A 16492-nucleotide genomic window follows, 5' to 3' on the forward strand; every position below is an offset into this window, starting at 1 on the left:
AGAATGAACGCTTTTTACAGCGCAGGTTACTACAACAAACCAGTTCTGTTCCCCGCGACGTCTTATTCATCTGTTATTTATTGTATCATATCTAATGATCGTGACACACCATAATTTTTTCCAGTCCTTCCGTAGAAATTGACGTAAGGATAAGGAAATATTCTTTTGACATGGCAGCAATAGATATTATGGCATAGAAGGGCTGGATAAAATCAGTGCAGACATATAATAGGATCATGGCTGCAGAACTGTTTGCTTTTCTTTGTGTCTGCGGCCTTTCAGGAAGGAGCAGCGACAGGCAAACAAAGCAATTAGAGCCGACAGAAGACACCGCATCAGTGCAGATCCCTAGGGAGGGGTTTGACAGAGCTTTTACCTCACTAACATACACGACACAGGAATATATGCACAAATGACTTGCTGTTACAACTTGCATGGCAATCATAGCCTGTTTCTATCTTTCAATTTCCTGTTTGCCTACAAACAAAGAGTTTTCATTGCGATTTTACTCACTTACGAGCGACTGCTCTGAGCTGAGACTCACAGTTTTGCCCTTCAAATACTGAATTTCCCCTCTGGGATCAATAAATCTGTCTGAAATTAGATGAAGTAGCTTTGCCAACCAAATCTTGGCAAATCTTTTAGCATCAATGTGAAATTATAATGTCCTACTGATGTTGCAGTCGGTTTCTGAGATTTGGGTTCATCAGGTTTTGAGTGAATGGAATCGCATTTGTACAGATACGCTAAATATGCTATCTCTTATTTTCAGGTTCAGGCTGAAGCTGAAAAAGAGCACGAAGAAGTGGTGCATTTGCTAGAGGTAAAAAATAATCTACTTGCTTTCCTTCTGTCCTATGGCATCCTACTATGAAAAGCCTAATTTACACTCCTGGCTTGGTCAGCAGAGTCTGCTGTTCGTGCAAAAATAAACTGTCTACCCAAATTATCTGACAAACATAGAAGGGACCGATGCCACCTGTCTGGACCCCTCATGTGTTTGAGAAAAGACCTCCGTGTCTGACAGTCAGTCCATTCTGAGAAGCTTTTGCTTGTCACGTACTATCAGTTTGACTTTCGTGGAGAACTTGTGTCCCCTATGGGATGTCCTTCCAGAGTTTCTTTATTTTTACGACCTTCATAATTTTTGCCTTTTCTCATCTTTAATATATATATATATTTTTTATATCTTATGATTTTGTTTCAAGCCATTCAGTTTATCCTTTTTCCATAGTTCAATATTTTGTTTGTTTTGTGATATTTTTCATCTCTGATCCTTGTCATTCTGATTTATATTTATTTATATATATATATTTTATTTTTTTCCCCTTTTCTGTTTAAACAGAGCCATATGGACAAAATGCAGGTACACACACTCAATCATTCAGAGATTTTTTTGTAACATTCCATATCAATTTGTTTTTCCTCATTCGCTTTTAAAATAATAAATCACCCAGAAATAATTTTTGTCATCATTTACTCGTTCCAAAACTTTTTTTTTTTTTTTTAATTCATTTATTCTTATTTTAATCCATATGGCTAAATTGAGGCTTCATATAGGATACAAAAACATTATAAAAGCATCATGAAAGTGGTCATTGAGATTTATAAAGATCAGAAGAACAGACTGAAATTTAAGTCTTTATGAATGTCACGAGAGATGAGTAAATAATGACAGAATTTTCATTTTTGTATAACCTAGCCCGTTAAAATCATTGCATCATTTTGTGTCCTTTGCTGCTACACTCATCGTCATGGCCGTAAATTGTTGCTGCGAAAGTTTAGCAAATAACATGAAGTTTCCATCAGGTTTCCATCAGGTCAGGTCTTCGCATCAGGTCTTTTGTTGTTGGGGTGAAACTAGGACCTGGTGAAATTATGTGACTGTATCAGTATTAAGGTCTGGTTAGATAATGCACTTAAACACACACACACACACACACACACACACACACAGAGGTTATTTAAACCTCTAATGCCTTTGCCACTAAAAAGTGTCTCTGTTTTGTGCAGTGTCTCATGCATGAAACAGTGTTCTAAGTTAAATCTAGGGATGCGTGCCAAAACTATCATTATCTTTACATTTTCTGTATCCTCCTTGGATATCAGAAAAAATAGGCTTCTAATAGAGGAAAAAAATATTCCATTAACATGTTGTTATTGTTACAGGCTGTGCATTGTGAATCAAACTGCATTTTGTCACAAATGTATATAATGCTGGATCATATGTCTAATAGCATGGGTTTTAGTGCTGTATTTTACCCAGTTTTTGTTTGATATTTTAGGCTGGTAATCACTATGCTGCTATATATACAGTTTTTATTTTCAGCTTTGACGTGTTAGTAATTTTGCATATTGTTGAGTGTAATCCTGCAAATTGTCGGTTCCTATAACAAAACCATTTGACAACTGCTGCTGCAGTTCAGTGTATCTCATCAGTGTTTTTATTCATGTGTGTGATATGAATGTTTGTATTTCATCGTTTGTGTATTTCCTTCTTCTGGTATATTCTTTACCCTGACTCTCAAAGGTCAAGGTTCATGACTTAGAGCAGAAATGCCGGACACAGAGTGAGCAGTGCAATATTTTGTCGAAAGAGCTGGAGAAATATCACCTGGGGTCAGACGTGGAGGATACACTCAACACTGACTCACAGGAGAAAAACTTGTGCAACAGTTACAACAGCCTGCAGCGCCAGGTCGAAAAAAGTGAGTAAAGCATTTTTCAAACAGATGGGGGTGTATCTTCTCCCACATGAACCACAGACATTTCAGAATGTTGTGAGCAGTTTTTATAACACCTTTCTAGAATTTCAGGCATTTCTTAAAAAGCCCCTAATTTAAATAAGAATGTCTTTTTTTATCTCATACGTTCATTTACCAATGTAAAATCATGCTTTTTGTAAGGGAGAAAATTCAGAATGCAGAATATTTTTCACTAAATAGAGTGCTACAAACATAATTTAATTTCCGTTATAAACCCCAGTAGGATTTTTCCATTGTTTTCCACAATTATTTTAATTATTGCAGAAAACAAGCTTTGTGTCCAACAAAAGTTTATGATACTTATAAAAAAACACTTCTATGAATTTGAATATCGAACCCTAAATACAATCACCATAAGCTAGACCTTATTACCATTAACCTCTAGAGATGTGTTTAATAATTATTTAATTTTTACAGATGTCATCACTTATTATTATTTATGTAATACATGCTTACATAAGTAAATCATATATTCTTAACGCATAACATTAATATATAAAATAAACACAGCACAGTTATTTAAATCCATTAGTTTAGATCCATCCTATTGTTGAGTGAGCAAAGTCACCGATCTCCATTATAACTCGTGCTTCCAGGTGATGAGAGATCTGACGGATCTCCACTGGTCTCAGAACTGCCCATAGTACAGCAACACAAGAGAGACAAGCCGGAGCAGCTGTCGGTCAAACCCACCGTTCAAACCCAGAGTCGCTCCAGCAGCCCCATGCAAGCATCCCTCTCAGAGGTTTGTCATGCGTCTCAGCTACACTGTGATCATTCGGTTACCCCGTTGCCTCGAGCAGACAACAGTATCTGTTTATCTGTCTGCATTTTACTCAAGAGAAAAGAAATGTGCTCATTTCATGCTTTTATAATTGGTCTCTCTCTCTCTATAATTAGATCCATAATTGACCTCATATCAGATGCTGAAGATTGTCTGATGCTTTAGGAAGAAAAGTCAGTTGTTTGTGAAAACAGATGCCCAAAGTATGGAGTCAAATAAATAATTTAATATTTAAGTGAAGTGTGAAATTGTTTTTGATCTTAAAATATTGTCTTCCCTTTTAACTGTAAACCATTTATATGTTGATTTTGCAAAAATACCGCATTGTGTAAAGACTTGATGCTGCTATCAAAAAAGACATTTGAGCGTTTCAGGCAGCTCAACACAGCAATACTGGCTCAACCGTTGACAATAGAAAAAAACTCTGTTTTTGCACTTCAGTTTGGTGACCGCCAAAGAAATGATACACTTCAGTTTTATATTTTCCCTGGGTATGAGATTGACATCAGTGCAAATAGGTAATAATCATGTTCTCTCTGGGAACTTAATCAGACATGAATCAAATCATCCATGAACACATGTATGCACTGTGCACATTGGGAGCAGGACTGGAAAAAAATAGATGTTATGTAATGATCCTCGCACAAACCCTGGCATAGTACATTCACTTTAGAGTGGAATTTACAGATCAGGATCAAGTGTGTCAGCTGATTTTCTCTGTCTGTAGATGGATGATGAAGTGAGCCCAGCTCCGAGGACCAAGACAAGATACACAGGCCAGGTCCGTCTCTGCACTGCCCGATACAGGTATATTTCTTACCTCTTCTATCCTATATATATATATATACACAAGGGTTGTTACCAGTAAGGTTTTTTGTTTGTTAATTTGAGAATTTTTTTATTTTTATTATGCCAGGATGCATTAAATCAAAGTAACAGTAAAGATGTTTATGTGTTCCAAAAGATTTCTATTTTCAAATTAAAATGTCTAGATATCATAGAATCCTAAAAAAGAAAACCATCCTGTGTAAATGTAAATTTTTTCAAAATATATACTGTATGTTTGTATAGTTATTTTCATATCTATTTATAAATATACACAGTACACACATATATAATGTAAATCAAAGCTTTTATTTTAAATGCGATTAATCACAATTGTTAGACTGCACCAGTAAACATATTTTTCAATAAAAAAATCTGCCTTAATCTGCCTATTTCAGCATTAGAGAATTTAAAGTGTAATTAATATACAAAACATTAAAATACATTTTTACTGTCTTTAACAATTTGAACGGCAGTGAACTCAAATAATACATACGCATATTTATAAATGTATGTTTTTATATTTCGCTTAATTCTTAGGTTTTTTTTCCCTCTCACTCTCTGATCCAGTTATAATCCCTATGATGGACCAAACGAGCATCCAGAAGCAGAGCTCCCTCTTGTGGCAGGGAAGTATTTGTACGTATATGGAAACATGGACGATGATGGATTTTATGAAGGTAATTATGAGTTCTGATATGAGAGGTGTAATTCTTATTGTAGAAAGAACCAATTGAATTTCCAATAATAAAAAAATCCCAACAACTTAATTGCTAATGGACATAAGTAGATGACTAAGAGTGAATTTAGTCTGTAAGCATCACCTGGCAGCATGTATTAAAATGATATGCTTACAGAATGCATCACAATTACATTTTATGTAATGAGATCTGCTGCAGCTTATGAGATCTTTCTATTTCTGTTTGTTCCAGGAGAGCTATTGGATGGCCAGCGTGGCCTGGTTCCCTCTAATTTTGTGGAGTTTGTCCAGGACAAGGAAAAGCCATCTATCGAGGGTGGAGAGGAGCAGGGCAGGCTGGAGCAGAGCTGTCTGAGCCTGGTGACCATAGATGGAGGCGCTCCTCTCGACAGCCTTAGCACTGATGCCCTCGGTCACTGCAGCAATGGGACAGGCGCTCTGGATGGAGAGGAACTGAGTGATGACATCGTGCCTTACCCCAGGAAGATCAACCTGATCAAACAGCTGGCGAGAAGTGTGATAGTGGCCTGGGAGGCGCCTCTAGTGCCCCTCGGCTGGGGCAACATCAACGGCTACAATATCTTAGTGGATGGGGAAGTACGCTCCTCTGTGCCGTTTGGAGGGAGGACCAAACTGCTTCTCGAAAAGCTGGACCTGGCTGCCTGCACATACCGCGTGTCAGTACAGAGCGTGACGGACAGGGGGCTCTCTGATGAGTTGCGCTGCACCTTGCTGGTGGGCCGCAATGTTGTGGTGGCGCCCACCGGTTTGCGCATGGATGATATTTTACGTGACGCTGCTGAGCTTTCGTGGCTGCCCAGTAATAGTAACTACGCCCATGTTGTGTATTTAGATGGCGTGGAGCACGCTGTGGTGAAGCCATGCTCTTACAAACTGCGTTTTGTAAACCTGAAGGCCGCCACAGTGTATAAAGTAAAAGTGTTGGCCAAACCTCACCAGGTACCCTGGCACATGCCTCTGGAACAGAGAGAGAAAAGAGAGGCTGGAGTGGAGTTCTGTACCCAAGCTGCAGGTGAGATTCAGATCTATATTTGTTCAAATATCGCACCAATATTAAACGTATTTCATTTATAAACTGTATCTCTGATAATGCTGTTTTTAATTAACAATTCAATGAACCAGCTCAAACTACACTTAATAGAATCGTTTTGCAAGAGTCATTTGTGCGTCTGTCTGCATTGTCATGCATTGTGTGTTTTTAATTCACTTAAAAGAACTAGTTCATAAAAGTAATTTGTTTATGAATCAATCTACACTTCACTGCATTTTTTGCATTCACTTAAAAGGACAGTTCACCCAAAAAAGAAAATGCTGTCAATAATTACATTAATTACCGTCATGTCCTTCTAAATCCGTAAGGCGTTTTTTCATCTTTAGTATACAAATTAAGGAATTTTTGGTGAAGTCTGAGAGCTTTTCTGACGCTGCCTAGACAGCAAGGGTCTTAGCATGATCAAGGCACAGAAACGTAATAAGGAGGATATTGTTAAAATAGTTTATCTGATACCAGTGGTTCAACTATAATTTTATGAAGCTACAATACTTTTTGTTCTAAGAAAAACAAAAAGTATGGAGATGGACCACACATAACATGCAAAAAAAAAATAGTAGGCTAAATGGTGCGCAAGATTTTGCAAATCGGAGAAACAAACTAGTAATGGTGTGCATGATTTCTTATATTTTTACTGCATTACATTTGTGGGGCTCTGTACAAAAAGAATGACAATTTAAAAATGATTTTCCTCCACATCACCCTATAGCACCATTTTGGAAATGATTGCAATCAGAATGTAAGCAAGGCGCAGCTCAATGCATGAAAAAACTTTCTTACAGCTTCATAAAATTGTGGTTGAGCCATTCATGTCACACAGACTATTTAAACAATGCCCTACTTCCTATGTTTCTGTGCCTTGATCATTGAGGGGCCTTTCTGTCTATGGAGGGTCAGAAAGCTGTATGTTAGTAGTAGATGAATGCTGCTTGCAGCTTGTAAGGATAACTCAAATGTTGTCCATTATTGTGCATCCATTATTTTGCAGTGACTACATTACAAATATTTAATTGTAAAAGTTAAGAACATGGTCTAAACTGTACAGTTAAGTTCAGCAGAATGCAGTGATGGGAAATGTTGAACAAACAGATTTTCCCATACCCACTGAAAATTTATTTTGGGATTATAAGAATCAATGTCAGAATTGTTCAAATCTTAATTAATCCAAAAATCAGGCTGACACACATATCAGACCCTAATAGCACACTCAATCTCCCTTGAGATGTAAAAAAACAGAAAAAACGCTATTTTTGTTGTTCTGATTAGCACAACACTCTACTTAAAATAGTCAAAGGCAACAGAAATGAGTTTAGTGAGGCTAATTGGATTAATTAATTAGCTGAAATGCTCAGGCACTTAGAAGTAATGCTTGCCCTTATAGCATTATCCAGCTATGAAGCTGTTGAAAAGTCCATATTACTGTACACTTGAGTTTAAGCAAATAAACGCAATGAACCCAATCCTTTCTAAACATCATGTCTCTACTGTGAGGTATGCTACTGTAACTAACTAGTGGTTATCTGTCCTCCCCAGGACCCCTCTGCCTCCTCAAGAAGTCCAGGTCCAGTGTGGACAAGCCCCAGGAGTCCTCCAAGTTCGTTGAAGCCCCCTCCAATGACACCCATGGGAACCTCCAATGGTGCAAATGTCATTGGCTACGCAGTCTGCACTAAGGGTCAGAGGGTAAGAATCTGCATGCATCAGCAGTCATATCTGGTGATGTTTATATGACAGAACAGTTCTGGACCGCATGAAGGCTAAACAAGAGTCATCAAGACCTATTTTTATCAAAAAGTGATACTGATGCCCTCTGTTGGTAGAGCTGGCTGAATCTAAACACTTGAATAAATTGATTATGGTGATATTAGGTGATGGAACTTTCTTACACTAACAGTTTTTGTAATGTTATTTAAATGATTCATGAGGAGACGTTTGATTTAAATGGTGCGTTTCCTATTTAAATGACCAAATTTTTTGCTCGCAAAATAACTGTAAATTTGATGTCATCTTAACACCTATACTAATACTGTTTCAGATTGCTGAGGTGTTGTATCCACTGGCAGATTATGCCGCAGTAGAACTGAACCGTCTCCAGTGCTTGGAGGCCCATGAGGTTATTGTCAGGACTTTATCAGCACAAGGGGAATCTCAAGACTCCCATGCCGCCGTCATTCCAAACCACCTGCTGGTGCCTCTTCCTAAAACCCTTCCTCCCTCTCACCACATGCAATCATCTCTCCCACCCCAACAGTCCCAACCAATGCCTCCTCATCCCCAAATTCGGACCCTTCCTCCTCACCCTGGACCACAACAACCCACCCATCTCCAACCCCTTCCCGTTCGCCCCAACCAGCCCCCATCTCATCTCCATCCCCATCGTATGCCCCATCCCACACAACCCTCTCCACCCCACCTCCAGCCTTTACCACCACACCCCATCCCTCAACCCCAGCCCACCATCCCAATGCCCCAGCCTCAGACATCCATGCCCATGCCCCAACCCCAGCCCCAGCCACCCATGCCTATGCCTCAGCCCCAACAGCCCATGGCCATGCCTCAACCCCAACCGGCCATCCCCATGCTTCAACCCCAACCAACAATCCCAATGCCCCAGCCTCACATTCCCCAACTACCCCTTCCCCAGTCCCAAAGACCACTAAGTGCCAGAGAACTGGAAACCAAAGAGCCAGGGCCAGGAATGCATCATCATGGAGGAGGCCCACCTCAGCCATGGGAGCCTGGCTGCTCCCCATCAGGCATGCCCACAGGCCTGCCACATGGACACACCCTGGATGCTCCGGCCTGCCCAAACCGCCGTTCCCCATCACCTCAAAGGATCCTTCCCCAACCCAGGGGTACACTCATTCCTGACACTGTGGACAAGGCTATTGCCCGAGAGGCAGCCCAAAGAGTGGCTGCAGAAAGTGGACGGGTGAGTCAAGTTAGCAAAAAGCATGCTATATAAAGTAGCTGCAAAATAGCTTTAACCCTAGAATGCATGATTCAAAAACTTGAATAATGGGGTCAAAATGACCCATAGCAAAGTAATTTTTTTGAAATGGTAATTTAATTAAAATTTATCTAAAATAAAGAAAACTATAAAAAAATGTTTTGTGTTTATATATATATATATATATATATATATATATATATATATATATATATATATATATATATATATATATATATATATATACATACAATCATTTTAAATAAATAAATAAATATTTATTTATTTAAAAGGATAGTTCACCAAAAAGAAAATTCAGCATATAATACATATGGATGTTCTAGGTTTTGGTTACCTAGACTTTGAGGAACGAAAACCTCTCATTTAAAGTATTTTAACTTAGATTAACCAAAGTCGACTGCATTTGAAACTCTAAATTATGACGCTGTTTACATTTTTGTGGGTGAACTATCCCTTTAAGTGTAATGAAATAATTTAGGATTATATACTTTAACAATTATTAATTTGATCTTATATGTTTAAACCTTTGAGTAAAGTTCATTTGTTATTTTCGTTGTACCTTACATTAATTAAAACTGATGTTTATGTGAGAATTTGCTGACTTTATTAATTGTATTTTATTTTAATGAATGATTATTTAGAAAATATATCATTTTGTGAACTTTTTAATCAAGAATGCATTATTACTATTATTATTATTATTATTATTGTTTATATATATATATACACACACAATGTCATTCTGACCCCCTTTTCAAAGACTAGGGGTAGTTTTTTTGAAACCATTAATAAATATACAACTATTTTGCTGAGGCTTATATTTGACTTCTATGAAAAATACAATTTGTCAAGTTATTTATTAAAAACGATCATCATAACATCCTAATGGGGCAGGATTGATCCTTTATGCATTCTAGGGTTATTATGTGCAAATAACAACTCTTAAAGAGTTAATGAGCATACAGAAGATTAGCTATCTTGTCAGTACTTAACCTCAGCATAACTGTCAGATTTCTTTATTAAGATTTCTGAAAGTACTTTAATATATTTAGATGGAGAGGAGAAGCCAGGGTTTTCACTCTCAAAATTCAGATGAGGAAGAGGATGAGGAAAGCTATCAGGCCCGCAGAAGAGGAGCATCTGTGGATGACTTCCTCAGGGGCTCAGAGCTGGGCAGGCAGGTATGGCAGTTGAAGTGATTGCCTTACCACACAACAACAGGCATAAGAGGCAAATGTCAGCATTGAATGTTTAGGTTTGTTGTATTAGTTTATGTTTTCTTTTTTTTTCTGACAATCTGCATTTCACAGTCTCATTACAGTCACAGCGAAGAGTATCATACAGAGAGCAGTCGAGGCTCGGACCTCTCGGATATCATGGAAGAAGACGAGGAGGAGTTGTATTCTGAAATGCAGCACGAAGAAGGCAGGCGACGAAACTCCCACAATGCACCCAAGGTATTTCAAAAAGGGAAGACATCTCACAATAACCCAGTGACATCCTGGTTTGCATGGCTTTAACTAGTTTGGTTTCTTCCCGATTCAAGACCGGAGGCAGCACTCCATCTTCGAGTCAGCTGGATCGGGAATCATACCGGAAGCCATCTCACAGAGGTCCTCAACCTCAGCGCCGACCCCTCACGGTCCCATCCATTGGTCAGTGCTCTCCCAGTAAGAGACAGGAGTCTGAGACTTGCGTTCAGGGCCTGTCTGTCCTCCTGCTCCACATTTTCTATGTCTGAACTATTCACTTGTCAATGTGTTCCAGACCGCCACTGTGTGTTCCAACCATAACCATATCCTGTTGCTTTCAATCATTATAACCCTCTCTGAATTTTTAAATCGATTAAATGCTAGAGTAGTTAGGCGTCTCCAGCCTGGGCAGGTTGACGCAGAACAGCCTTCGCATGATATAACGACTCTCTGATTGGTGTTTCCCTCAGAGATAACCACTGAGAGTAACAGTGAAGGGAACCTCTCTCCGGTCAAGGAGGATGTTTACTATGGCAGTGTAGCGCGACACAGGACATGGTCCTCCCGAAGGCACGGGGGACGCAGGCCTCCTTATGGTACGTGCATTTAGAGTGAGGTTCGAGGATAACGAAAAATGGCCAAACGCATGAATCTGCACTGGACTGCACCAAGATGGAAGCTTGTGTTGGAAGCGGTGCTGTAAGATGGCACCAATAGCAACATGTTTGCACAGAGAATGCTCCTCCCCCTTTGCACTGCCCCACCAATGGATGCCTGCCAAACCCCTCCTCTTTTTCAACCTGACCACAATCATACTTTTACTTTGGCCATGCATGACTTAATGGTGAAAGTTAAAGGGCGGCATCTCGCACCGAACGAATGCCAACGAATATGTATGTACGAAACGGTTGACCAGGAAGAGAACGCAAACGGTTCCTTGGCATCGACTGCAAAGGCAACTGTGTGGAATGCATATTGGGCATGTTGGAGTCACAATCGAGCACAGCTTCGTAGTTGCGGCAGGGACAAAAGGAAACAGGTGTAGTTTTATCCGGGGCTAATGTGTCCCATCTGATGGGTCTTTCTCGGATCCAGAACTCTGCATGGTTTACAGTAGCTCAGACTGTGTGTGCTCCCCTCTCTTCCCCTCTGTCTGTGTGTGTGTGTGTGTGTGTGTGTGTGTGTGCCTGTCAGGAGCTTCATGTTTGGCTTGCTGCTCATCTGTAATTGGCTGCCATATGGGTGTTTCACTCCCAATCACCACACACCCACACACACTGGCAAACACAAACAGTGACACACATCATAACCATCACATTACTGTAAGAAATGTCTGTTTTCTTCAACTCACCCAAGATGTGTTTGGCAAATAAATGGATTGTGCAAGTATGGAGAGGAATTTCACTCCATTGGACTGAACTGCATGCTTATTCATATTGTCTGTTGTAATATACAGAGATGAGAACTTGTATGCTGTTAATTAGTTGCTTTAAATCCTTTGGATGTTTGTATGCCCATCATTAAAAAGTCCTGAATGCTTGAACTTAAAAGACATGCATATTGTATACTGCTTTTACTCCAAGAAAAGTGGACAGCCATATTTTGATAGTTGATCTAAATAATAACATTAGGTTTGTACAGTACATATTAAAACATGATTTTTGAAATATGTACTTTGCAATGTACAAAAGAGAGAGTAAAGATATTTCTTACTAAAAATTTCTTTTGAACTTCATATTTATTTTCAAAGAATCCTGAAATGTATTATTTGTTTATCACAGTTTTCAAAAAATGTTTGCTAATAATTTAGTTTTGCATCACGGCAGTAAATTACATTTTAAAAGATATAATAAAATAGAAAACGGTTTCAATTAATATAATATGAAGCAATTTTGCTGACTCTTTTTTTCCTTTTTTTGACATGTAATCACTCGATTAATAGAAGCAGCATTATTAGTTAATATACAATAATCAAAATGGTTATATAAAAATATCACACTGCAGGAACGTGGCTATCCAGCTATCCATGCCAATTATTCCTGCCTATTAGACATCATGGTTTTTACCCTTCTTTTTCGTTTTAGATGGATACCGGGAACGAAGCCGCCGCTCTCCCCCTTATTATGATGAATCTGAGCAAGAGGACCCGTTTCGAGTCTTTGTGGCACTCTTTGACTATGACCCTCTCTCCATGTCCCCTAACCCTGATGCAGCTGATGAGGAGCTCCCTTTTAAAGAGGGACAGATAATCAAGGTATAGCTCAGCTGGTGTTAATGACCTGTTGTTAAATGGCCCGCTCATTGTTTCAGCATCCTTCTGTCTGTGTGTTTAAGGTGTATGGGGATAAGGATAATGATGGCTTTTATCGTGGAGAGATCCGTGGCAGGTCTGGACTTATTCCCTGTAACATGGTGTCGGAAATCCGTGCTGAGGATGATGAAACTATGGAGCAGCTCATGAAACAGGGATTCCTCCCTCTCAACACTCCTGTAGACAGAATAGGTAGGTGTTTTCCATGTCAGATGCCTCTACAGCTAATATAACGCTACAAAAATAGAAGATTTGAAAACTTTTCATCTTTGTTAGCTGAAAAAAATATTGCTGTGAAAGTGGACGATATGCCAAAAAACTTGTATCATGATATGAGTCATTTTATTTCACTGTAACACCATATAACGATATAGTTATTTTTGCTTTAAATAAGGTCTTTATGATAGCAAAAAATTTGATATTGTTTGTCAGTATGACAAAGCTCACTGAAAACAAGTAAACTGTCAGCGATTAAATGAGAATAAGAAACTAATTACAAGGAATAGGACAAAAAACTAATTAAGAATGCTACATGCATTGTATAAAATTAATCAAACGCTGCATATTATTCACTGTGTAAATTAAATATAGATTTCTTCTTACTAAAGTTACAAAACTGGTTAAGTCCAGAGCAGTGATCTTCTGTCTTTAGTTGTTTGTTTAACATGAATGACAGACAGCAGGATTATTAGACTGCTCTTCAAAGGGTTAGTTTACCCCAAAATGAAAACCAAGTCATTAATTACTCACCCTCATGTCTTTCCAAACGTATAAGACCTTTGTTCATCTTCGGAATACAAATTAAGATATTTGTAAAGCAATCAGACGGCCATCTGACCGTCCATCGACAGCAATACAACTGAAATGATCCTAGATTCATAAACGTTTGATGTATTTAACCGTCCAAGGCCTATAAAGCACCAAAAATAACTCTGTTCAGTTCTTCACTTGCACATACCTCTCATGTTCTGCACTCAGAAATGATTCTCAGACAAGATGCATATAGGGAATTTAGTTCTTATTCACAGCTAATTTGTTTCAACAGGTTAAAATCACTTGAAACTATACATTTTGACCATGTAGTAAATCAGTGTGACGTGAGTATGTAGCCTCCATTAAAAGGCAGTTACAAATTTCTACTGGTTCTCATCTAGCGGTATATCGGCCAGCCTTATGTGAAAGTTATTCCAATGATTTCGTTCCTCTCTGTTCTTAATGTTATAGCTATCTGGCCTTCTCTATTATTTTACAATTAGATTTGTACATAGTTATCGTCCTTGGTCTGAATAAGCCTAAAAACCTTTCATTTATTTCTTTTAACTAAAATCTTACTGAAACCAAATGACATATAAATCATAAATAGTTTATATCATTGTATGTTGCTTCCCAAAAGTGTTTTTTTTCTACTTTGTTTGAATACTGAATGCATGGCTACCTTTTTTACCAGCAGCAACTATCTAGACCAGTGGTTTTCAAACCTGTTCTTCGGGACCCACAGCTATCAGCAATCAGTCAGATGTTCTTAGTGTTGCCGACTGCTTTCAATTGAAAATAGTTAAATGTAACTAGATGACATCATAATGGCAAAAAAAGAATAAAAATATATATTTGGCAACTTTTTGCTTTCGTTCTCCTTCAACAGAACAAAATAGGAGAGGTCGCCACCCAGTGGCCACAAGACGAATGGTTGCCCTGTACGACTACGACCCCAGAGAGAGCTCCCCAAACGTGGACGTTGAGGTATTAAATGCATTCGCAACTCGCATATTTGTATTTATGTTCTCAATCTGCTGAACGGGCACGTCTGTAGAGTTGCTGATTATGTGCTTTCTGTGGCAGGCTGAACTGACTTTCTGTGCTGGCGATATCATTGCTGTTTTTGGGGATATAGATGAAGACGGCTTCTATTACGTAAGTCTCATTGTTGTGCTGAGAGCGCTCACGCTGCTTTATTCTGAGCCTGCAGCACTATTGTGTTTTGGTTTTTGGCTTTTAGGGTGAGCTTAATGGACATCGGGGCTTGGTTCCATCCAATTTTCTCGAAGAAGTGCCTGATGACGTGGAGGTCTATCTGACGGACACTCCCCTCTCACCACGGTCAGGACGAGTCCAATCCGGTACCGGCACCGCGCCCAGAGACCAAACGGGTACACCATCGCCGTTCTCAGCGCTAGGCCCTGTGTCCATTCATCCTCCGTTTGAGTTTCGGTCCACTCGCCGTCTCTGTGTTTTCTTGTGCTTGTTTGTTTTTTCGTTATGTGACCGTGGTGGTGATTTCCAGTCCAACCTTTCTTGCTCTAGGAAAGGGAGAAGCAAAGCCCACTGCAAACAGAGCCTATTTTTGAGAGCATATAGAGAGACAGGTACAAACGTGACTCTATTAAGAAAGCGAATGTTCGTGAGAGGGTCGCCAGAGAGGACTGTGGAAAAGGCCAAATTCCATTCCTGCGCCGGACTATGAATAAAGCATAAAGCATTTTTGCACTGAAACACAAAACCCTACTTAAGTGAAGATGTTTGCATTAGTCAAAGTGCTTTGTGAAGTCCATAGGGTCTGTGGCTCGTGATTTGTGACCCTGTTAAAAGACTGATTTGGAAACTCACGTAGTTGACGCATGCCTGTTTTTTCCAGGACAGACCTGTAGCTTTTATATAAAAAGTAAACTACATTACCCCAAATGTTGTGTTTCTTTGAGGAGGCTTTGTTTCTTTTTTTTGTATATTGCACATTGTCAAAAAACTCTATTTTTCAGATCGTATGAACTAGCAGAACATATATTATACTCATTCCATCTCTTTCTGAGAGACTAAAATAATATCATTCATGATGTAATTACAATAAATTGAAATAAATGAAAAACTGAAACAAATATGTATTTTTGCTAGTGGACATTTAGTGAATACTTATGTTTGTTTTTGTGTATGTGGTGTTGTTGTTTTTTTTCTCCTCATAATTGATGTGGTTTTTTTTTATGATGTTGCTGCATTCTAATTTCCCTTTTTCCCACCGGCTTTGCCAAAAAAGAAAAAAAAAGCTGAGGAATATTGTTCATTTCCCGTCCTAGCAGACTTTTGTCTTGCTAGGTAAGTTGAGCAACTGGGGATACCAGTGATCAGTCTCATGCATGGGATTTTATGTACAGATTTTTAATGCATTTTTATGGATAAATTATATAATTGGGATTTCCTGCTATACTGCCTTTATATATAACAATTAGCTGAATAACAATGATCTGTTGTCCTATAAATATACATTTTGTTTTAGATATATATTTGCTTAAAGGAATAGTTCACCCTCAAATGAAAATGTGTTTACTCACCCTCTGACCATCCAAGATGTTGAAGAATTAGTTTCTTTATTGTAACAGATCTGGAGAAAATTGGCTTAACGTTCCCCAGTGGTCCTTCTGAACTGCATGGGTCCCATCAAAATGAGAGTCCAAGCAGCTGATGAAAACACAATAATACACATTACAACTAATCATCACTTTTTCACTGGATGAAGTGTATGCATTATGGATCCTTTGGCTATTTTTTGATGGCATGGAGTAAAGTGGATTACTTGTGGATTATTGTGATGCTTTTATCAGAG

General features: G+C 38.7%; 1 protein-coding gene across 1 annotated transcript in view; it reads left to right on the forward strand.

Moving 5' to 3' along the window:
- The window catches only part of LOC122326555 (RIMS-binding protein 2-like), a 44152-nt gene that overhangs the window by 24132 nt on the left and 3528 nt on the right, over positions 1–16492 (forward strand). The window contains 20 exon segments of the mRNA XM_043221521.1: positions 773–823; positions 1346–1366; positions 2531–2708; positions 3362–3510; positions 4277–4356; positions 4945–5054; positions 5307–6107; positions 7679–7744; positions 7747–7829; positions 8182–9078; positions 10170–10298; positions 10428–10574; positions 10664–10772; positions 11060–11185; positions 12674–12843; positions 12924–13092; positions 14543–14640; positions 14740–14811; positions 14897–14983; positions 14985–15047. Coding sequence (XP_043077456.1) covers positions 773–823; positions 1346–1366; positions 2531–2708; positions 3362–3510; positions 4277–4356; positions 4945–5054; positions 5307–6107; positions 7679–7744; positions 7747–7829; positions 8182–9078; positions 10170–10298; positions 10428–10574; positions 10664–10772; positions 11060–11185; positions 12674–12843; positions 12924–13092; positions 14543–14640; positions 14740–14811; positions 14897–14983; positions 14985–15047 — 3606 coding nt within the window.

Source organism: Puntigrus tetrazona, chromosome 21 (genome assembly GCF_018831695.1).
Source record: "Puntigrus tetrazona isolate hp1 chromosome 21, ASM1883169v1, whole genome shotgun sequence".
Taxonomy (NCBI): domain Eukaryota; kingdom Metazoa; phylum Chordata; class Actinopteri; order Cypriniformes; family Cyprinidae; genus Puntigrus; species Puntigrus tetrazona.